Below are 24,172 nucleotides of genomic sequence, written 5' to 3'. Positions count from 1 at the left end.
CTTCCACTGAGAAGGAAACCGATAACAACAGCCAGCAGAATGACTCCCACTGTTACAGACACAACAATTATAGGAATCTGGCTCTGATCGCTGGATGCAGCTACTGCTGAGATGAGAAACAGAAAATGGAGATTACGGTTAAAATGATAGCCAGCACTCACATGAGTCTTTTTAGTGAGGCTGCCAGCAAAGTTTCAAGTCTTACCAGTTCATTTCTTCTTTTACAGTTTATGTTTTCCCACTTTGCTGTCTGTTTCTAGTTTGGAAAAGGAATGGATGGAAAGAAACGAAAACCACGTGCAAAACCGAGCCAAAACCCCAATAAAATCTCATCTCAACACTGAATTCAGAAACCAAAGTGATGCTGAATGCAGCCTTTGAGTTTGCAAACTCAAGTTTGTCTTCCTGGGTTAGCTCCATTAGAAATCACACAGATAGAAGATGAGAACCCAGCAGACTCCTATTTGCAGAGAGAACATTTATGGAATGTTATTGTTAAGAGACATGAGCAAGATCTCCAAGATAAACAGCATTATCTACGCTTCAAGAAGCTATGAACAATTAAAAACTAACTTCTTGCAGTCTCTATATCGCATGGTCAGAAGGTGCCCACTGTAAAACAGGAATTTGCTTAGACACATACACTGGGTAGTCTTTTTATCAGGCAAGGGAAGCAGAATGCTCCCGGCTCATGCCTTGTAAAGAGCCCTCCTGCCAAGAGGCAGGAGACGAGTCCCGTGACAAAGATGCCAGCAGAAAGGTCAGGAAAGTTGTTCGAGAACTGGGTTTTGCCACAGGTTAAGTAAAAGCAGGTGAGCAAGCTCCTGTGGCTTGTAAAATGGAAATGCTAACACCATTTATATCTTGTTTATTTGCTTTACACTGCAGGGGAAGGAGCCCATCTCTCCCCAAGGGTTTGCATGTGAGGTTCCCCAAGCAGAAACCAAAGCCTCCTCACCCTGTCCTCTCTGCTGCCAGCTTATTTACCTGCATATATTTAACCACCCTGGGATACAAATCTGGCTTCCTCCCCACAAAACCAGCTCCCCGGTGTAGACACTGCTGCTGTGTGGGGAAATACCTCATTATAGCTCCTACCATCGTGCCAGCCCTGGATGAAGCTTCTCCACCCCAGGGAGCAGCAGGAATCGATTGCACACTGAAGAAGCCTTTAACTAAATGATTGAAGTAAAAAGGGATCCTTAGCACAGGATTAACTTTATGGAGGCTATAAAATAACTGAATATAGTCCCATATTAATTGTTAAAAGAAAAGAAAGACGAAAAGGTATGGCATTAAACATTGATCTGCAATGGGTTTCAAGTAGCTCTTCATACAGGAGCTCTCTGGCACTCAACGTGAGTGGCACAGACCTGCTACAGCAGTGTAAATGATTTCAGGATTGGCCCCAATACATTAAATATTTAATGTTAACTGCTCCAAACCTGTGCCATCATCCAGTGATTTTATTAGCCTCACGAATTTATGGAGACTCCTTAAGATTATGTTTTATTGCTTTCTCGACAAAATAATTAAAAAGAAAAACATTTAAAGGAGAACATTAAGCTGTGACTGGTGGTGTTTTGCACAGCTCAAGGGATGGGGAGATGAGATAAATCCTGCCGTGATCTATGGCAGCTAAAAAGCCTGAATTCGTAAGCTGAGCTTGGACATGGCTGCCATTTAAAGCTGGAGGGGGACACCTCCATTACCCCTCCTCGACTTGGTGATATGTTCCCACTTCCACCTGGCTGACCAGCTGGATTAGCTCACCTATCCAGCTGAAAAACAGTTTTTGGCAAGGTTAGTTTTATCAGATCTAGACGAGCTTGGTGGCATTTGGAAAGGAGGACAGCAGCGAGTGGATACACCCACCAACAGCTTCCACCCAAATAAAAACCACTGAAAAACGCAGCCCTGGCTGCATCAAGGCACTTTGCGGAATTGCACATGCAGTATGTAAAACAACCCCAAAATTTAGAAAAAGAGAGAGGTCCAAACCAAGTTATGGCTCCCCCCCGCATCACATTTCTCAGGCTGTTGTTTCGTATTTCATCCTAGTGTATTAAAAATAACTTTACCGAAACCTTGTGAACAGGAAACAAAACCTATTGTTTGGTCTGAATGATTTTTGAGGTTGCTTCTGATTCTCACAACAGTCACTGAAAGGTTTTCATTTGTGCTTGAATCAAAATAATTTGTTTTCACTCTAGCAAGAGGTTCAGATCTGAACTCCGATGTAGCAGTGAGATTTTGATCTGTGCTTGCTTTCAGATTCTTTGGGACATGCAGGAAAGCAGTGGGAGGCTGGTCATACTCCCAGAACTAATATTGATGCTATATTGGGCCTTGGGAAAAAAACAAAAACATTAAAAAATCACTTTTTAAAAGGTTGTAAATGTCAAACGGAGCTGCATTTTGCAAGATACTGAGGCTTATGTTGCATTTCAAATCTAAATTGTTTAAATGTTTCAAATGTTTAATTGTTTAAATGTTCAAATCTAAATTCTAATGTTTAAATGAAGTGTTTAAACATTTGGTTAAGTCCTGCTTGGGCCAATCCTCAAGTCCAACATAGGAACAATTCCCAGCTCCCAAACTGGGAACCATGCAGTAGGTATTCCTCCGACTATGCTGGCAGCTCCTTAGTATCAGAGAAGTACCTACTCCTCTGCCTTTAAAACACTAAAAAGACTGGGACACAGGTGCGACTAAATGACTCAAAGGATTTAAAGTGTTTAAAGTTACTACCATGTGATGTCCTCAAAAAATCCTGATTAACACAGATATTTACACGATGGGCTTTACGGAAGTTCCGCCATTTTTTGACCCAGATCGTAGGTACCAATGGCACTGGATCAAATGTGCATATATTTCATGTATTATGGAACAGTACTACTCAAATGACTCTAAACTAGAAACTTTCCAACTGCAAGCAAACTTTCTTTAGTATAATGTAGAATAATTTTGGGCATAACATGGTTTTGTTGCTACTTATAGGGCACAAATAATACAATAAGAAATACATTAAATGGACCATTCTTATTGCATTAATGTTTGCGTCGTGATGCAATTTGCACTGTATTAGTCCAATCACTGACTCCACAGCTACATCTGCACATGTATAATGATTCCTTTAAAATCTATTATGGCTTACACTGAAAAGACAACTTGGCATCTTCTTCTCAAAGATGATGAATTTTAAATTAACTGGAGTAACAATAATCAAAGTATTGATGAATTTATATTTCCAAGGAAAGCATACAGAAAATTGGCTCTTTCCCACAGGAATGAACAGAATATTTCCACCACAAAATTTCTCTTCCATGCAAAAAGTATAAAAAATAAATGACAGTTGTACAAACTGAAATAGATAGGACATATTTTCTGAGGGAGAAAATTATATTTGACACCTCTGCAAAAATCTGGTAAATGGGACAAAAAGAATTTCCCCACAGCTGTGCCTGAAGACAGGGGAAAGAGCAGCTGAGCTCTGCTTGCCTCGGGAGTTCACGCTGCCACAGAATCTGCTTCAGAATCCAGACAGGGATGAATAGATTCATTAGGGGAACAAAAAAATAAAAATATATATTTAAAACCCCACACATTTGTAACAGGCCAAGCAAAAGTCCTGTGCCTGCAGTGCACATTTTTCCCATTTCTGATCACAAGTCAAATTCCTTTCCTTGAGGCTGTGGCATTGGCAGCCAACAGAAACCATCTTTCAACTTGACAGGAACATACACCAAACACTAATGCTGGTTCAATTCTTCCCCTTGCAGAGAGCCACCATTTCAGGGTTTTTTCCCCAGATAGAGACATTTAAAAGAGTTCAGCATCCTCTGCAGACAGCCATTAAGAGGTGTGGAGGAGCAGGTCTCATTCCCTCTCTCCCTCTCCGTCCTGAGAGGAGAGCCCTTGTCCTCTCTTGCATCAGCTCTCATAATACAGGACTTTTCTAAGCAGGGAACGCTATGGATTTCTGGAGCCTGAAGACCTCCTGACTTCACCTCCTGCCCCACCAAATGAATCGAGGACACGAGGACAGACGCGTTAGCCTGTCTAGTGCATGGTCATGATATGCCTGATGTTTCTAAAGTCAAGGGATGAGGCCAGGTCAAGGAAGAGCTCTCTGCAAAGGTATCGATCCCCTGACTCATTTCTGCTAACTGTTCCAGAGACGTAGCTGACAGTAATTAAAAGGACTTACACACTGGGCTGGTTTCAAACTCAAATCTTCGGCTGAAGCCACCGTAGCCGGCAGCTGTCCGGGCTCGGATCTGGAAGATGTACGCTGAACCTGGTTTCAAGCCATCTGCCGTAATCGTCGTCTCTTTGGATTTGATGATGGTGTAGCTCGTCTCCTGGTCCTTTTCCCAACACCCCACAAAAACCACAAAGGTCAAACTCACAAAGAGTGGCTCTCATAGAAGATAGGCTTTTAACAACTCCCACAGCAACATTACAAAGGGTGACTGAAATAAGCATTTTTGAGGATCTCTTCCCCAACCCCCCACGCCTCTGAAGGCCCTTTCTGGAGTACAAAATGTGAAGTCTGATTTTCTCTTTTGTAATAAATGACTCTAGGAGGTATGAAACAGAGCAGAGAGATTTTCCACCTATAAATGACAATACGGGGACCAAACCAGCATCTGCAGTAGAAGCAGCTTTCCATTGCTTGGGATGTACATGGCCTGGGCAATGGAAACGTTCATCCTACAAAGATCAATCCCAGGGCATCGGGAAGAGGAAAACAATCCCATTGCCTTAGAAAGGGAATTTAATTTATACCAGAACACCTTCCCAGTAATGTAATTAGGCCTAGAAGAGAACAATATATTATACACTGTATACCTTTATGCCAGCATTTCTAGAACCATGAATTAGACCTTGGGAAGGAAATAATAAACCAAAACTACAGGAAAATACCTAATTTTGCTTTGTTCTTCTAAAGCAACAAACTTGAAGAAAATTTGCTGAAATAAATCTTAATTTACATCATCTTCTAATGCAAAAGAGTCTCAGTTCTTTGATTAAAATTTCCCTCAAATGCTTGGTAATTACTCTCAGAATTATTTACTGTAACACATAATCTAGACAAGAGCTCATAAATTAAGGACTACAAACTTGGAAACTGCTTTTTATTCACCATATACTCTCAAATCCAATTTATTATGAGGTAAACAGGAGTTCTTAGTAATTCCCTCCCAAGATTTCTGCATAGCTCTTAGGATCTGAGCTGATTTTTCTTTTTTCTTTTTAATTTAACGGGCAACTTTCCATAGACATAGCAATATGCCCGAATAAGGCCCTGGGAATCTCCGAGTGTAGGATTACAGATTTTCTCATTGAAGCCTGTAGCTACACAAGACTGTTTTGGAGAAACGTGCCTATGTGTGTGTATATATATACACACACACACACATATATGTGCTTTTTTTTTCTTGTTAAGGAGACATTTCTCTTAAACGAATGCGATCTGACAAAACTCAATTTTCCAAAACATTTAATATAGATAATTCTTATCCCTTGGAAATGAATGCTGCGAATTTACCCTTATAAAGGGCTGAAAACTGAGAGAATATAAATGACAGTAGCAACAAAAAAGAAGGATTAAGGATGACATCCCAAATCTAACTCAATGACTGGTTAAAAAGCAATAAGTGAATATTAGTTCATGTCTTTGCTTGTATGTCAGCCCAATTAGGTTTTCAATACACTGTTGGCTTCAGCAAACATTTAAACACTTGAGCTTTCCTATGGAAAACACTAAGCTTTACTTTCAGCCTGAAATAAAGAAATCAAGATAGCATAAACTCAGACTGGCTGTAGCTACCTCCCCGTGAAGGACTTGCACTTGAAGAACTATTTCCTGAAGTTATTTGAGACTAGCTCTGGACCACAACTACAACATTTTAACACCCCACCCCTCACCCCAATTTGTTTGAAAACAAGCTAAGTAAAATGAACATACTTTTTTTTTTTTTTTGCTTTAATTATTTCCTCATTATCAGGGTTTCTAGAAGCTAATCTTCCCAGGCCACTCCACGGCAAGGGTTTCAGTGTGCCACAATGGTCATTTAAACAAGTTAATAAAGAATCAGAAATGGAATATTTTCCAGCAATACCATATCCTGATTCTTGCTTTGTGCTTTAATCTTTTTGAAAACCTCAGCCCTATTTAAGCCACTCACACATCTTGTGCCCTTGCCCAAGCTCCCTCATCTGCAGATACAATGTTGATTTTGTCCTGATGCAGATTTCTGAAATTCTTTCCTCTGTTTGTATGGGCTGCATCAGCACATCCCTCCCATGGTCAGAGAAAGAAGAGAGGAGAAAGAAGGACCCAGTCCTAGTTTTTCTTGAGTGGCTTCACCTGGGTCACAGACAGAACTAATGGAAGCTCTTCCTTAAAACAGAAATCCAACCCCCCAAAAAAGTGAATTGTAACTCAATTTTCCTCTGGTTTTCATGTAGAAAGCCTGGCTGTTTCAGAAGTAAAAAGAACACCTTACAATCCCAGCTAAGCCAAGATACTGCTTTCAATCAGCTCTTGCACACCTGATTTTTGTAAATCTACACTCAGCTGCATTGCTCAAAGGTGCTACTTAGACAAACTGCATTTGTTACTATTTTCATTTAAACTGCATTAATTTTGCAGGAAGAGAACAACTTGCCGTTTGAAATGGGGTCTAGGAGGGGTAAGCTTTGTAGGAAGAGAGTGTTTTCCATTTGACCAAGAGCAAGGGCTGGAAAACCCAGGCAAGCTTTCAAGGCAGGATGCCCGTCTCATCAAAGCAGATACAGTCCCTCTGCAAAACCTTTCTCCTCTCCTTACACCATGGATGCAAAACCAAGTGAGAAATTGAAATACCAAAGGCAAGGGATAGCCTGATTTTACTGGGAGGAGACAGACGCTTGATCCCCAACGCCTCCTATTTTTAACAAATGAGCAGGCTCTATCCTAATGTGATAAGGCTGGAGAGGAATCTGACACGCAGATTTAATGTATTTGTTCAAGAGAAGCGGCACGCTAATGGAAAACAACACCCTCATTTCAAGTCTTCCTAATCATTTACTGCAAAATCAATCTGACATTGATTTATGCATAAAATTGCTCCATTCCCTTCCATGACTCAAATAATTATAACTAAAAGAAGAGGACAGTAAAGAGAAGGTACTTGGGATGCTCAGCAATCAGTCCGTCACACCTTTTCAAAATATTTGATTTCGTATTCCAGGATGATGCCGTTGGGTCGATCTGGCTCCTGCCAGGAAAGGGAGATGCTATTTTTAGTTATCTTCCCTTTTTTCACACTACTGACTGGAGAAGGTGCTGCAAGACAGGAGAAGAAAACAGATAAAAACCATGGTTAGTAAGACAGTCTGCCCCTGCTGAAGTCAAACTCCATCATTGCATCCTGCAACGCAAGGCAATCCTTAGCTACTGCAGATCAGCGGGGTCTGTTTTCACCTCGGTTGTATTTGCCCATTTTTAACAGCTGGATTCGCACAGATTTTCAGCAGCTGAGGATCTGACCAGCACCACCCACCCGCAAAAGGTATGTGAACTACCATCAGCAGTTTACACTGCAATCTTGTCTTTTCAAGCACTTTCAAACAAATCAACTGCATATCTTGCCTTTTCAAATGTGTCAGGGGGCCGTGTTGTCACAACAGAATTACATATTGATTACATATTGGTTTTTTTCAACTGCTTTGAAGACATGTATTTTACAGAAGACTTAGGTTACATAGGCTGCTTAACTATTTATTTTTTTGCTTGTATAAGCAGTTTAAGCCTAGACATCTTTCAGCCTCCTCCTTCCAAAAACAAGGAACAGGGTAGCAAGGCTATTACAGCCTTTACAATTCAATTGCTCTCCATAAATATCACTGGGGTGTTATGGCTCACATAGTGATGCTAATTCTTTGCAAATGGCAACTGTAAAGATTTTATTGGCGATCACAGCTCAGAAGTTCACAGCGTGCTTGGGGAAGCCACAGAATGAAAGCAGCACCACCAGCTCTGCTTATTATTTTAAGATGCAGCCCTGAAAGGTTATCTGCCCTTTGCAGCACACGCGTGCATCAGAAACAGGCTTGATCCTTTGTTTTCAGTCCAATATTTGCAGACTTTTCAAGTTAGAGTTGTTACCACCCCTGGCAGCCCCCTAGCAAGAGTCGCTATGGGCAATGCAACCCTAACGCCCCAGGTATTTCATGCCAGAGATTAGGAAACAACACTGAGTTAAAAGGGGATAGGAGAAATTCAGAGTCATTAATTTACAGGGCCAAGAGCAGCTTCTCCAGAGGAAAAATGACCCCAAGGCTGGCTGAGGGCCTTCGATTTACCCTCCAAACAGGCCAGCTCTCGGCAAGGATTACCGGGGGGGGCTGGGGACACTCACGGCAAAGACCTTTGGGGCCATATGGGGAACTGAGTGCAAAGAGCAGTTGCAAATGACCACATTTTATTTTCCAAAATTTATTTGGAACTATACAAAAAGAAGACTTCTAAATGCAGGACTAGCTAATTATCATAATACTTAAAAAGCCCAGTCCGTTAGGTAGAATGAAGACAACAAAGCAATTTTGCCAGGTCCAATCTTCAGCCAAAAAGAATAAGGGAAGAGCTCCAGACACTTATCCCTGGACTGATGGCTAGCAGCAAGCGTTCTCTTTTAAAGCAAGCTCCTGCATCTCAGTCCTTTTTCAGCTCCATTTTTTCTCACTCCTGTTTATTAATCTCTCCCCCTTTGGCTCTTGGATGATCCTGAAAGGCATTGGCCATTTCATACTGTTTTCTGCTGGAGAGCTGGTATCAAGCTGCACAGACAACACTCACTTTTTAGCTGTGCACCTACCACCATGCTCACAACTGCTCCGCTGAGCAAGTAAAAACCTTGATTTGAATGATGATCATGTTATTTATGTAGGCACTGCACGGTGATCACCAACAATTTTTCATCCGCAAAAGTCACCTTACCCTCGGCTGATGTCCTCCCACAATTTTTTGGGCTACGTGAAGGTGAATAACAATTTAGACTCAAACTGCTAATCTGGTATAGCACTTTCCATTTATTAATCCAGGTGCCTAAATATGTGTTTTGCATGCATGTGCACAGCAAGTTGAGCTGTGCACGTGAGATATATGGTCCGTGCACATGTGTATGGTCAGATGTGTTAGCCCAGAGAAGACACACTGAGTAGTGAACTCCATTAAAATAGGATGGACTTCCTTTCTAATGCAAAGGGAGCTACATGGTTTCCAGAGGCATAGGAAGCAAGTCTCACTGTGGGGTGGCGGTGCCAAATAACAGGTTATTCTACAACCCTAGTTAAATAGACAATACTGATCACTTCTTATCATGAGCCACTCAGATGCTATATATAGGGGATGGAGACACCATAGTACTCAGAAAAAGGGACCCATGCCCCTCTGGGACTGTTGTCCAATGCCCCAAATCCCGGCAACACCTATCCCAGGCTTGCAGAGCTGGCAGAAAGTCAGAGCTGAGCATTAAACCTTTTTAAACTCCTATTAGCAAAAGCAAACTTGAGAAATGCTGCAAGGGGAGACCTCAGTCGTCCTTGCTTTGGAATGTCTCTCAGAAAGGTGAAAACCGTGCAATTCTCAGTGTCAAGGTTGCCTGATCAAATAATGGACTTTTCACCCACTTTACTGAGGGTTTTTTTTTGAAGTGTTTGTAGGACTGAGGCTCACAAGTGCTTTATAAACAAGAGAACCATGCAAGTGGTCCTGAACTCTGCTGCAAAATCCTTCCCTGGGAGATTCAGGGGAGTTTAGCTCTCGTTCTCGTGCACCAGCACAGCACAACACAAAACGCACCACCAGCCATCCAAAACTGCCCATCAAACTCCCTACTCCCTAAAACAGAGCACCCTCTTTAAAAAGCAGTGTGTAAAAAGCTTTGCTAGCTAACAGCTTCATGGACTTAAATCTCTCGCCATGCAAGTCTCTAACACAAGTCTCAATCATGGCTCTGCAGAATGCTCTGCTCTACAGGGAAAAGGAGGGAAGATAAGAAAATGAGTAACCCAACTCTCAAAGTAAATTAGGAAAGGAGTAACTGTATCCTTTTTTAATCTCCTTCAAAAGAAGCGTTAAAGTGTAACCATGAGATAAAGGCCAATTAAGTAAATTCAATAAATCCCAGTGGGCTGGGATGATACACCAGCTACTCTGCATCCTCAACACATGGAGATTACAATGCTCTGGACTGAAGGAAGGAAGGAAGGAAGGTATAAGTATTTTAGAGTTTTCTTTGTCAAACAAAATGTAATCCAATCCAGGCAAGCTGACAAAGTCTGCAATCAGTCCATCTTAAAAGCCTGCAACTGGATACTATGCTACATGATCTCAGGAAAATAAAAGGATTACTTGAGACTTGCTTTTCAAAGGTCACTGCTTCTGCAAGGGCAGCATCCCCTTAAAAGAAAGAAGCCAAGCCAGGGAGCTCTTCCATTTGGAGTACAAGAGATAAAAAAAAAAAAGAATTCACGTAAGAATTTGGAGTACAGCATGTAAAAAAACCAATACACTTAAGAGTCAAGATATATAAAGCTGTGATCTCCCATGTTTCTCATGTAAGCAGACAGAATTCTTATTCAAATCCCTGCCTTGACACTACAAAGGGTGGATGTACATCGCGAATTGTTCACATGTTGCTTTACAAGTAATCTGCACATATGCATTAATTTCTCAGCAAGACACTCAAAATCCAAGAGGGATATTACATCATTTATGTTTATGTTCACCATTCATGAAAACAGCCATGCGTGTGATGAAAGCAAGCAGAAGATGTAACAAGGTGTGAAATTGCTAATGTACATTTTTGCTTTTGTGAGACCAAAATTAATCAGGAAGCAAATAAAAGCACAAAAACTGATTCTACCTTTTTTTTTTTTGTTCAGTTTCTAACATTTCTTAAGAAGAATGAGGGGACATACCAAATAAATAAATGCAAGTTTCTGCAGAAGATGCATCAGTAGTCACATCTGAATAACTACAGGAGATGATTTTATGAGGAATAGACCTTTTAGGACATTCTTCCTCTGCAACCTTTGATAATGACATTAGCACTGAATTAGCCATCTAGGCACCAAACCCAGTACTTGCAACACACTGTGCTATGTCCCACTAACGTCTAATATACAATGATGCTTAGTGGAATAAAATGTTAATTATATTTTAAGAGAAACTAATGTTATCAGGTGAATGACCACTGCACCAAGATAAAACAAATAATCCGGTTTCTACATCTCATGGTCTATCTAATGCTCTCTCCAGCGCAATTACTTTTGCCTTGGTATTTTTCACTCTGGCAGAAACAACAGCTAATGGCTCTCTATCTCATCCTTAGCCCCACAGCCAGTGAAGGTTTCCACTTCTGATTAAAAAAACAAAATACTAGTTCCCTTCACCCTCTGTGCAAAAACCCAACCACCAGCCCAGGACCTTCAATTCAGCTTTACCTTCGGCCAGAGCAGACCCTCTCTAGGAGCCACCCAGAGTAGCCCAGGAAGAGATGCTGATTTACATGGGCAAAAGGCCTGGCATCTCTCCTTCCTTCAGCTCACCAGGGACCTGGGTTTCAGGGCACTTTCCAAAGACAACTAAGGCATCAAAGAGGAAGATCCTGCTGCTGCCATCTCTGTCCTGGCTGCTGTTATAGACATCTATGACCTATACGTCTATAGAAAGAGATATAATCTTTTATAGACAGCTGTGCTATGTATTTTCATGTGTTTTTCATGTGTTTGCAATTTCTTTTACCGTGATTATATTCCTGTATGTGCAAATGTTTGGGAACTAACACTTCAGACCTCACAATACACCTTGGGGTTCCTCCCTCCAAGTGATGCCATGTTTCTTTGGCAGTTTGAATTTACGCCAGAAGATTTAAAAATCAAATTAATGCTTGGGATTAAATCAATACCTTCACCTGTCATCATATAACCAAATAGTTATGTTATCATTAATGTACTTATAAAGCCAGGTTTAACCGAAGAAAACGAAACCTGTATCAGAAGAGTAACCACAAGACAAGTAACTCTGGTTCCACTTCAAAAGCCTGGTATACTGCAATTTTTCACTCAGCTTCTAATTAATGACATTATTGAATTTTTTTTTCTCAGGCCCTTGATGACTTCAGAGTTTGGAGCGAGACCTGCATTATTCACCGAGTCACACTAAAGGCATGTGAAATTGCAGGTGGCTTCAAGCAGTAGATTCATTTTATGCAAGATATATACATTAGTTAAAACAGAAACACTGTTTTGAGAAGAAAAAAAGACTTCACTGTGCCACCTCTTTGCATTTCAGTATAGAAACAATATACTTTTAGAAAAACTCAACACCCAATGGCTCCCCTAAGGGTACTTTTACTGCAGATATTATACCTGGATCAGAACTTAGCATTTCAGTCATAACTTGACTTTTGTGCTGCAGTTTTTAATATCCCAAAGTGCACCCCAGTTTGCCTCACAATGGGTTTCAAAACTCTTTGTCCCTTGAGGACAAGTAGTTGCAAACCATGCCTGGCTAATTAGGCCAACAGGTTGGTCTCCAATTTGCAGGTGCTTATAAGTGCTTCTGAAAACTAAGTCCATGGAATGAAAGGTCCTTGGACTACATAGCATTAAATGCCATTTCAATTCTACCTGACATCTTACATGGGATTTTAATGATGCATGGGCCCTCAATAGTGCAAGGCGGTAAATTTTAGCCCCAGAATTAAATCCAAACACCTTGCCAAATACGAGCCCAATCCTAAAACATGGTTCATATATGGAGATCATATTCTTTTGACAGTTTTTCAAGGTATGTCTTAGGCAGATGGGGACTTCATGCTGGTCCTTTTCACACATAAAACATCAAAACAAGAACACAATCTTCAAATTTCCTTGGCAATGAATATACAGTGTTTCTTCACATCTTACACCTCCCAAGATGAACACCTGAAGTAAATGCCAGGTCTTAGACCAATTTACAGTCTCTGTTACCCACCTCCATTTTGAATGCCTCCAAAACCTGAGACGCCTTGGTGTGTGCCTTGAAATGAAAGTAGTCACTCAAGAGAGGGGAACCCTATTCAAGCACTCAGTGGCCCTGACAGAAGGCAGAGCCCCATTTTTGTAATGTGAGTCTATGGCTAACCCAAGCAACCAGATTTATCTCGTATGAAAAAGGGTGATCTTTCAAGTGGCTCCCACCTCAGTCCCTAAAAGATTAAATACAGCTACCTGAGCTCAACAGCAGGATGTGCCTGGAAGCCCAAGCTGGTCACAGAGCCAAGGTGCTCCCAGACCTTGCTACCTCCCAGCGGGACACAGGGTTGGGTTCATGCAAGGTGAAACTCAAACTGCTGCCTAATTCTCTTGGAGAGCCTGTTCTTTCTTTGACAAAGCTTTCCTCAGATAATTTCTCTCTAGTCCTTGCACTTAAGATACCTTTGCTAAAGGCAGAGAGAGCAGGATGGATGCTGTGGTTTTGTGGAAACTAATAACTCAATGTTTTTAATTACCAGCAGCCCCACTACAGAGAATTGTTCATGGTGGGAAGATACAAAACAGAAAAAAAACTTGACTTCATACTCACATTACAGAGATAACAGAAGTAATCTGCATGCAATTTGCATTAGCACAGGCATAACAGTTAATCTCTTACTTCTGATCTGTGTAACAGCTCAGGAGATATGCCTGGTGGAGACTGGGACTGCAATGCATCAGTGTGGTCTAAGGCTTCAAGGTTTACTGTGGCCCAATACCCTGTTCCTGCTGGAATTCCACTGTGCGAGCACAACCTGGGGGAAGGAGGGGTGCATGCATGCTAAATTCACCTAATTCAAGGCCGCCATTTCTCTGAGCATCTCCTGGAGGATGTTGCAAGGAGAGAAACAGCAAAGAGTAAAACCAAGGGATACCAAGTATCTTCTGTTTAACAGTGACTGGCTAACATCAGCTGATCCACCCATAAGGACCTATTGCTGCTTCATGCAAATCCTTTGATGAACACTCCATGATATTTAGCTACTCCTATAAAACAGTAATAAAAGAACAAATAACAAGAAAGCAGTATTACTGCATGTACGAAAACACTGCTCAAATCCTCATTACATTAACTTGTGTTATAAAAATATATCTATAAAATATACTTTATTAAGACTGATTACTGACTATTGATGCATGTTATGAAAATAATAAAATGCATAACTTTAAAGCATTTGTATGCAGCCTTTCCCTCTTAATCAAAATATGTTAATTTTAAGAAAGCAGGGCTCAACACATACTCCTCAAAGGACAGCAGATTCAGCCAATGCAGGCTTTGCCATCCACAAAATACTTTGCTTTAGCAAATTATTGCTAAGACTGACTGAAGTGCCTACCTTTATGGAGGCAACCCAGGCAGGCGTAGCAATGTCTCAACGCCGGCACTCCTTTTGCATGCCCTGCTGCTGACTGCACAAATGTTGCGAAAAATCACTGCTTTTGCCACAAAAAAAAGCAAATGACTTCTAAAAAGTTTAGCATAATGAAGCCACACCGTGACACAGCTGTCACACATTGCAATTGTGACAGGATTACTAGCAGAGCCTAAAGACACCACCGGATCTGGGCACTAAACTATAGATCCCCTGGGGCAAGACTACTTTGTCATTCCTCATGTGCACACCACCGCATATACAACAGAGCCAGAATATTTAATGGAATCTATCATATATCAACACTGCATAATCTTGGGCAAGACTCTTAAAAGGACATGATTTCAGAAAATAAATTGGATTCTTGCTATTTGCCTTCCGTTTACAGAGTTGTACAGACATGCTTTTGGCTCCTGGTAATCATGGATATGAGACGTGAACTCTTAAAGAGTGGAAGCTGCCTGCCGAATCTCAGGACTTCCAGGCATGGGGCAATCTTAAAAGTTGTAAATTAAAATAACGGCATTAGCAGTACTTTATCTCCAGATAGTGTGAGCTAACTAGCAAGGTCACCATTGGAAACACTCGCTGTTGGGAGGTAGAGAAATAAGAACTGTTCTGGCACTTCAGCTGTCGAGAAAGCCTCCATATTCTGTTATTTTCATTTCTTTTGTGATTTCCAAGAAGACTTATCATAGACAACTATAGAATATGGGGCACACTCATCTTGAGGGAGGGGAAGTATTACCTCCAGCTTGTTCGCTCAACAAACACATTCAACACCTTATCAGGAACACTGGTGTATGAGAATTTTAAGGGCTGTCTATATAGAGTCATAGAGTCATTAAGGTTGGAAATGACCTCTAGGATCATCAAGTCCAACCATATAATGAAGGCTACAAAGGGCACCATGCTCTGTAACATCAATCCAGGTAATTCTTTGCCCTTAAAACCTGGACACTTGCAAACAGTCGCATGTATTTTGCAGGGACCCCAAAGCCAGAGTCATAAGCAGCGTGGTGCAAAATCCCCTTCATAATGCCACAGACTATTTAAAAGAAAAAAAAAAAACCAAAATTAAAAATTGACCCATCAAGACTGGCCATGACCATAATTCACTGTTTGGGAAACTTCTTTGTAATTGCCAGGCCTCGCACACATTCATTTGTACTTACAGCATCAGCATTGAGTCCTGTACGGACAGTTCCTGCTGAGGTGTAATTTATCCTGATCCTGGGAAGGGAGAGGGAGACATTAGGGCATCATGGTTTGCTTGGGCACGGGGAAAAGGGCCCTCTGCTGTCTCTAGCAGGTGCTTGCACCCGGGGCCGATGCGGACCTGAGATGAAGGGCTGCTGGAGCAGGGAAGAGAGGCGTGAAGGAATATATTCCTATTGCGCACAGATCCACAGGGAATTGCAATATCTGTTTTTGTTTTTTCTAGGGCCTCTGGAAATCAAGTTATTAAGTTTTTTCTCAAAGCTGGGGAACAGTTTGTGGTTAGACCAGAGCCAGACACCTTCATGCCACAGAAGAGCTGTAATTTCCCTGTATTCCATTAGTGGTTTAGTTGTGAAGTCTAAGAATAAATACTATTGACTCACAAGGCTCTTATTATAAATTCACTCCTAGCAAGGTGATAAGGACTCCAGCTCTGATCCATCAAAGTGCTTTGGGAAAATGCTTAACTTTAAGCACAGGAGTACTACACTGCTGTCAGCGTTTTGCTGGATCATAGCCACAGGGCTCAGCATTTTGCAGTAGAATCCTCATTATTGACTGCATTTATCAGGTTAGCTTCCAGCACACTTACCAGTGCCTCTCCTACCATTAGTAACCTAATATCTTATTTGCATTTAAGCAAAAGCTTCCTTTTAAAAACCACACACCATTAAAAACAAAACCAGGCCATAGCTACTGAATAAAATGCATAAAACATGCATGGTCCTGATCCCTACCGTAACTCACCTTCTTAATTCCTACCTTGGCTCCTTTCTTCATACAAGACTTGCTGCATCCTTCTTCCAGCTGCCATCAAACTCTAAACCCAGTAAATTCTTGGACCATTTTTAAACTGCATGGGAAATTTCCTTCTCTGCCAAGCCTGCCACTCTGTATGATACACCAATCAGTCTCGCTGATGAATTCTAATATTAAAGCCAAATTACTAAACACTCCAGTGAAGTCTGAGGTGGCCAAATAAATTCCTTATGTTTCCACTTGAAGAACAGCTACTGAAGAGGGGCAGCAGGTCAGAGGGAAGAATGGGAAATGTGCTTAACTCCCATGGTAGCTAGTTTTGGATTTCCTATGGTGCTTGGTCCCTCCTACCACCACCCCTCTTCTCTCGCGTCTCATTCATAAATGGGAGAAAAGCATGAGCCCACCACCTTTGACAGGACCCTGAGCTGGCCACAGTTTTGCAGAACCATGGTTGAGACCTTTTCCATAAGCAAGCTCCCCAGTGCAGACCAGAAGGCTTGAAATAAAATTCTTTAAACGAACAAAAAAAATAAAACAGGTTATATTAGAACAAAAAGCTAGAATAGCAAAACCTCAAAGAGACCAGAGCTGAAGAGAAAGGTTTATATACCTGTGGTTATATACTCCTGTGATGCATAAACCTACTCCCACCCTGTCCTTGGTTTCAGACTGACAGTGGCTTTTCTGGATCAGGGCAAACACTGCCCCTCCTATCACTGTTTTAAAGGGAAATGGCAGACATACAGAGACAAAATCTAACAGATCTCATTCTTGCCGTCAACTCAGACGTCCTGCACGTTTTTTGGGCACTTAAGTGTGAACATGGTCACCATTTGCCCTAAAATCTCAGGTTCCAAGCATTGAAAGGACGCTAACTAGCAAATTTGGCGCAGAACAGAGTGCACTACAGGTGCTTGGGAACACATCTCTTGATACCACCAAGGGAAATTTGGGTACCTTCAGCTTCCTAAGGGGGAACCTTTGCAGTGTGAAGACTGGGAGAGTGCAGTGCCCCTTTGGAAGGAAGGAAAAAGAGCTGCAGCTTCAACCCAGGGCTTGCCAGGAGGCAGAGAAGTGATTTACTGGGCCCTCAGGGAGAAGGGGAAAGTGCTCGAGGGAGCTGGCAGCTCCATACCGTGCCCCATTCTGAATGTCAGGGAAAACACAGTGGATTTTGAGGGAATCCAAGAAGGGCCAGAGAACAAGCACATATTGAGAAAGCTACGAACAGAGACTGAAAGAAGCAGAGCTGTTCAGTCCCAGAGAAAAAGAGACTGAAAGAGAACATGAGTCTCCAAATAAGTAAAAGGCTGCTGTCTCTGGAGCAAGACAGGCACAGAATTAAATTTAGGAACAGCTTTCTAAGGACAAAAATAATGAAGCAGCAGGAAAAATCACCCAGTGAACCTGTGGCATCTGTGTCTTTGGTGGTTTAAAAGGAGGTTAGATGAGCACATCCTGAGATCCTTCCAGACACACAGCGCTACAAAGGCAGCTGGGCATCATAAGGCGAGTGATAAAAATAAAAAGGATCTTGAAAGGCAGAGATCTGGGAGACATACATTTTGTGCCATTTACCAGCCTGCACGTTTGTGGCAGGAGGCGTTAAGGAAAAATCTGAATTGCTGAAAGCAGCTAGTCACACAGAAGGATGGCACTGGGATAAAAGCATTGAACCAGAGCAAATAATACTTTGCTTTCTGGCTCTGCCAGAGACTCATAGCATGACCATGGGCAAGTCACTTCATCTTTCCATGCTGCTATCTGTGCAATGAAGATAATGATAATTCCTTTATCTATTTTGACTTGAGGGGCAGGAACTAACTATTCAGATGCTGCCAGCACAATCTTTACTTTGGCCTGCAGGCACTGCTGTAAGGCAAATAAAGAAAAGAAGGAATACCTGCAAGCATTACTCCTGGCAGCCGGCTTCTTCTATTTAAATCACAAGCAACTTGGCGACACCACGCTGAGCTCAAACATGGAACAAAAACCCTACGTGAGTGACAAAAAGGAAAATTACAGGGAAATTTGTGGTAAAGGCTTATTTTCATAATTTAATAACTCTCTCCAACTTCTGTTTCCAAGCAGAAGCACTAGTTGTGTGCTTAAAGATGAGCGCTGTGTAAAATTGCTTTGCTGAGGCGAAACTGCAGAGATCACAACTGAGCGACACAAAGCCCAGGATGAACATCAGTGTTTTGAATGGGATAAATGCAGCTGCGTATGAAAGCATGGCTCTTGACTCTCCCGCTCTGCAGAGGCATTACCTTCCTGCAGGAAGCAAATCAGACTCTCTCCTGACAAAATATGGCAGGCAGGCTTTTCCAGTCCAGTTGGTTTCTGAAGGTGTTGAAAAGGATTTAGAGACAAACTCAAGAATACTCCAGAACACTTCTGACATGAAAACCCAATTTACAGGCTGTACATGGACTCTCTAGTCCAATTTTTCCCTCTACTGCTGACAGGGTTATGTCCTAAGCACATGCCTATTCAGCTGGGTCACCACAGGCTCTGGAGGTCAGAGCAATGCTACAGGAAGAGGAAAACAGCCTGAGCATCCGAGCATGGGATTCCCATCCAGAAGCTAAATGGTCCCAACAGAGATTTCAGATGTTTTAAAATGTAGCTGCGCATGTGATGCATAAATGGACATGTCTTTAGCTTCTCCTCAGCATCAGAACTGCAGCCAAACAGGTTTCTGTCTGTGACATGCTGCTTAATGCAGTCTACGGTGAGATATATGCACACAAGATAGCGGAGTGAGGATTTCTTGCCTTTTTGGCTTGCATTTCCAATAGTGCTGCTCTCTGAAGCATCAGGGAGAAAAATGCCACAGATCAACTTTTTAGATCCATCCACCTCCTGGCTGTAAACAGAAACAGTGGCTTTACTATTCCTAGATACGGCTAGGAAGAGACTTACAGGAATCAAGCAACATACTGCTTCAGAGTAAGCATTTGTGAAGCTGCACTCTCAAATTTATCTTGAGGCTTTGATGACATCTTCTCATCCAGCATTCCCAAGACCTCATTAGAGAAAGATGGAGGAGAGACAAGTCTCACTGCATCCAGAATCCTCTTCTGGTTCACAACCAAAGGGCTACAGATCGGTTTTTGGCCAGTTCTCCTTATACTGATCACTCACCTTGTCTCAGCTTTGTAACTGCTAGAAGAGAAAAGGGGATTTCAGCATGATCCGTCACTGGGAGTTTCTCCTTCAGAGGAGTTTCTTGGCTCTTTTCTCCAGTTGAACCACGGGGTGTCTTGGATAGACCTAAGCAAGCACCCTACTCCTTCCAACTCTCTCACCTTCACCTTTATTCAATGTATGGACTAGACCACCAAAAAGCTCAGTGAGGAAATAAAATACATATATGCATGTCGGCATACATGCAATAGATAAAACACTTCCTTCTGGTATTACCCTGCATGTTAATGTCTCCCCCATGGCCAACCTTCATGCTGCAAGTGTCACCTCATCCAGTGGCTGGCTGAAATTGTGCCTTGAAGATGGCAGAAAGTAGTCCAAACAAGGCAGGTGACAGGATGGGGTGGCCACAAGAGCTTACTGCACAATTACCAGCTGTTCACAGGCATTTGCCTGCATCCTTCACAGGTCTGTGATGATGTTAGCTCCCACTTGCTCTTTACAGCAAGTAAAAAGTAAAAAACTTTACAGCACCACTGAGGGCTATGCACCCAATACAGGTGGGAATTCATTACAGAGGACGACTTAAGTCATCCATCCATAGGGCCATCGTCTTAAGATCAGATGTGTACAACTGCTTGTCTGCATGGGGCCAGGGCCCAAACTACTTAGACTGAAGGGCCAGAAATTGAACTCTACAGGTTTCTCAACTATTCTATTCCCCAGGATGTTGCCTATCAGGATGACTTTTCTCTCCTTAAATGTGCCCTGCATAAATGTAAGGTGATAACAGTAAGTGGCATTAAAAATGTGAATGATTAATGCTATGCATCAGGCCCGATGATTAAATAACTAAGTGTAGATTCTGGGGTATATTCGCTTCTCCACCTTCTGACATGATAATTGATCATCCCTAATCTACGGCAGAAACAAAACAGAGATTACCTCCTCTCAAGCAATTCAGCTTCTATTCTCCTTTGTGTATTCCCTCCCTCCTCCCAGCTTCTATACAAGGGGAAAGCCCATTAACTAGCTCTAACTGTTTTTAATTCAGTGGTATTGAAAACAGGATCCTAGCAATGTACGTAATTGATCCCGCTTTTACAGAACCTCCTTCCAAGGAGTAGCAAAGGTGAAGCATTCGCATTATCAAGGTCACTGCAGTGAATGCAAGAATAACAAAGACTTGAGTTTGCATCAGGATTCAATTACAGTGAAGTATTCAAATGTTGTGAGACTGCCCTCAAAACATGAGAATTACTCTAAGAGAGCTACACACAGTTAAAGGGGCCAAACAAAAAGAGCAATATTTAAAATAGTTTAGTTAAAACTCTGTACAAATACACTGGATCCAACCAGAAGGTGTTCTATCCTCATTTAACTTGAATTTGCAAATTTATAGGCAGCAGGTAAACCAAGATAATAGATTTTAGATCAATATCCCTAGATTTTAAGGCCAGAAGAGATCATTTAGCCCTCCCCCAAAACACCACTGAGTTTTCACCTTCCTTTAAATCAATAATGATTCACCCCGGAGGCAGATTACCAAACTTCACCATGTAGTGACTAGGTGGAGTATTGCCTATGGTGCCCTGTGTCCTAATTACCAAACCAAATTTAGATCTAATAGCGCTATCTGCCTGGGTAAAGGAAGGGGATAATTTGGAAAAGGGGGTAAACTTGGTTACAAACAAACAAACAAACAAAAGAACATTTTAAGAGATAACTGAACTTTGTTCTACAAATTAGTACTGAAAACAAAAAGTATTTTAAAAAATCAATACAACGGTTACTTCCTGAAAACCTGAAGAACAAAATAGAAAAGGACACTTTTAAATATAGATATACACATAAGCACACTTCCATGAGTCATCCAGAAAAAATCAAGAAAAGCCTCAAGTAAGGATGTATGCTTCAAGTGTGCTTTTTAAAGTCGAATGTCCCTTGAAGACTCTCAGTGAATTTCCAAGCAATTTGGCAACACTTATCAGTCTATAAAAATTATAAAAACAGCCTGATTTTAAAAAGCCTGCAGATACTGAACTATCACATCCGATCAGTGTGAACTGTGCACTCGCATTTTTATACTATACCGAACTAAGCGTACAGAATTCAGCTCCGTGGATTACCCTCCCATGGGCCTTTTTCTACTACTGATGAATGCATCTGAGAAAACTGGAAATACATTTTTCTCAGTGTTATCATCCATTCAAAATGCTGCACAGCTAAGAAAAAAGAAGTAAAAATCCCATCCAGTCGTACAGCTGCCATGAAACTGCTTGCAGAGATATATATTACTTCATGCAGTACACAGTCACTTTATTTATTGTACTCTGACCAAAATTACTCAAGCCATTAACGCCTGTCTAACTTCTTGTGCATCACTCTGATAAGAACTTCATATTACTTCTTTCTCCTGCTAAATGAAAGGCATGCTGACCGCATAGGCACATCTTACCTTGTATACCAAGAAAGATACCGCTATCATCCTTGCACGGTTTCCAGTGGCCACTTAGTCTTGTATCTGCTGCATAAATACAGAAAGCGAGTTCCCACTGGCATCACTGGGATGCTGCTCATTTTAAAGCTGCTGAAGCTAGCTGCATTCACTTTTGTTTATTCTGAGACTATGGCCTTTAAAGCCTGGATGTGACATTTAAAAGGGCCATTAAATGCCATATCCTCTCTCGACCATGAATCTTGTCTATCACAGCAGTATATTATAATCTCAGTGATCTAATTCTCGAGATCATCTCTTTACTGACAAGACCCAGGATGGTCACTATGATAAAGCTCTGGGAACTCAAAAAATATCTCAGTCACTGACCCAATAATAAATCTGATGCTCTTTGCTTCATCTTTTCCTCAGTAAGGCATGACAAATCATATAGTACAACTATATACTAAATGACCTGGGCAAAAGGATTTTCAGAAAAATGTGTGTGGGGGGGGAAATCAGTTTTGCAAGCCACTGCATTGTTAAAAGAATGAAAATCAAAATTATTCTACTTTCATGCACCAGAGATTCTTGCTTTCAACACACTGGGGAAATACTTATGTTAGAGCCAAAATTTCTAGACCCCAAACAGAAACATTAGCAGCAGCTGTGAAGACATCCAGAGGAAAATGTGGGAAGATCGAATCTACCTGATACATCAGGCTGTACCTTGCATTCACCTGCATGAGAGCCTACTCACCAGCTTCTTCAGAATTAGCTTCCATGCAACTATGACAAGAATTTGATCCACTAAGGGAAGAGGAAACATAATATATCCCTCCAGGTAATGAATTAGACAAAGCAATGAATGAAACAGAAGAGCACTTGGACCTATGGTCAGCTGCAGATTAACATAGAAAAAAATTTACTCTTCCATTTTGGAAGAGATCTTACCTATGGTCTTGTACCTTTCAGCAGCCCTCATCAGGAAGAACTCAGATGTACACCAAGATTCAATCCCTAACCCTGTATTCATGTGCAGAGTGCTAAAATGTAGTTGAGAAATGTGGGGGAGAAGGGGAGGACACAAGTAAACTAAGGTAACTTTATGGCTCAACTTTGACTCCAGCAAAGTGTGGTGCCACAGCCCCAATGACTTGGTCTCTTCCCAACCCCGCTGCTGGATTGTTGGGTGACCTTGGGAAAAAGCACTTCACTCTCTCTTGCAGCCTGTAAAATGTGCGGGTGGGACGTTCACAACCCTCGCAAAGCACCGCAAAGTTCACAGTTAACATGTTCTGCTGAACCGTGTACAAACTCATCTCTGGCGGTAGCTTTAGGCCCGTGGCTGAAACAATCTCTCCCCTGAGATCCTCCCTGTCCATCCCTTCCCAAATACATTTAATTAAAAAGCCCTGAATGCTGCTGAGCTGCTAATGACAGTCTCTTATTGAAAAAAGATTCCCTTGGCAAGTTGTCCCTGCCTTACTGCTAGCCACGATTTCCAGTCTTGCTTATGTCTGTAATAAGCTGCTTCTACCTATACTTTGATGAGCTGACAAGAAAACACGCTTAATCCCCAGCAACAATTTTCTCATTTAAGGCTGCAGAGCCCTGCGCCTGTGATGCGTGGCTGGGGTTATTTCATAGCCAAGCCGCTTCCCAGTGTCTCCCAAAAGTCCAGGTTTCTCTCCTCCGATGCTGGCATGCAGAAATACCCTGTGCAACAGAGCTCAAGTGGAGATGGACACTACTCCCTCCTGGCCCTCACCATATCTTTTTTCTTTTATGTGTGTGTATAAAACAGGCAGTGTTGAATACTTCAGCCAGCAGCAGCGAAACCTCTGGTGCCTCTCCAAGCGCTCTCCTACCACTTGACGGTACAAGCATTCAGACGATGGGAGCGTCTCTCTGACAAGCTCTTAAGTCTCCTGAACGAGATTAATCTACATGCAGCATACAGCAAAGCCACAGATACTTCCTAACGGTCTGAAATGCCAGCTCCCATGATAAATATATGCAACCTACATGCAATTATGCCTGTTTCTTAATAGCATTAAGATGGCTGCAAGATACTAATTACCAAGTAAGAACTTTGCAATTATACTCCATCATACCTTACTCCTGATAGAGGTATTTTTAAATAAACAAGCAT

General features: G+C 41.7%; 1 protein-coding gene across 11 annotated transcripts in view; it reads right to left on the bottom strand.

Annotated features, from left to right (window-relative positions):
• Window positions 1-24,172, bottom strand: part of EPHA5 (EPH receptor A5) — a 199,884-nt gene that overhangs the window by 47,597 nt on the left and 128,115 nt on the right. For 6 of the 11 annotated variants that reach the window (XR_010372731.1, XM_064450171.1, XM_064450172.1 and 3 more), the window contains 3 exons: window positions 7,212-7,336; window positions 4,211-4,370; window positions 1-106 (listed from right to left, as the gene is read on the bottom strand). Coding sequence is in view for 10 of the 11 variants with exons in the window: in XM_064450171.1 (XP_064306241.1) it covers window positions 1-106; window positions 4,211-4,370; window positions 7,212-7,336 (391 nt within the window). In the remaining variant the exon portion in view is untranslated. The remainder of the gene's footprint in view (window positions 107-4,210; window positions 4,371-7,211; window positions 7,337-24,172) is intronic. The other 5 variants (XM_064450173.1, XM_064450177.1, XM_064450181.1 and 2 more) reach the window with 1 other exon arrangement.

The sequence above is a fragment of the Phalacrocorax carbo genome, chromosome 4 (assembly GCF_963921805.1).
Source record: "Phalacrocorax carbo chromosome 4, bPhaCar2.1, whole genome shotgun sequence".
Taxonomy (NCBI): Eukaryota; Metazoa; Chordata; class Aves; order Suliformes; family Phalacrocoracidae; genus Phalacrocorax; species Phalacrocorax carbo.
This window is presented reverse-complemented; position numbering and strand designations above follow the sequence as displayed.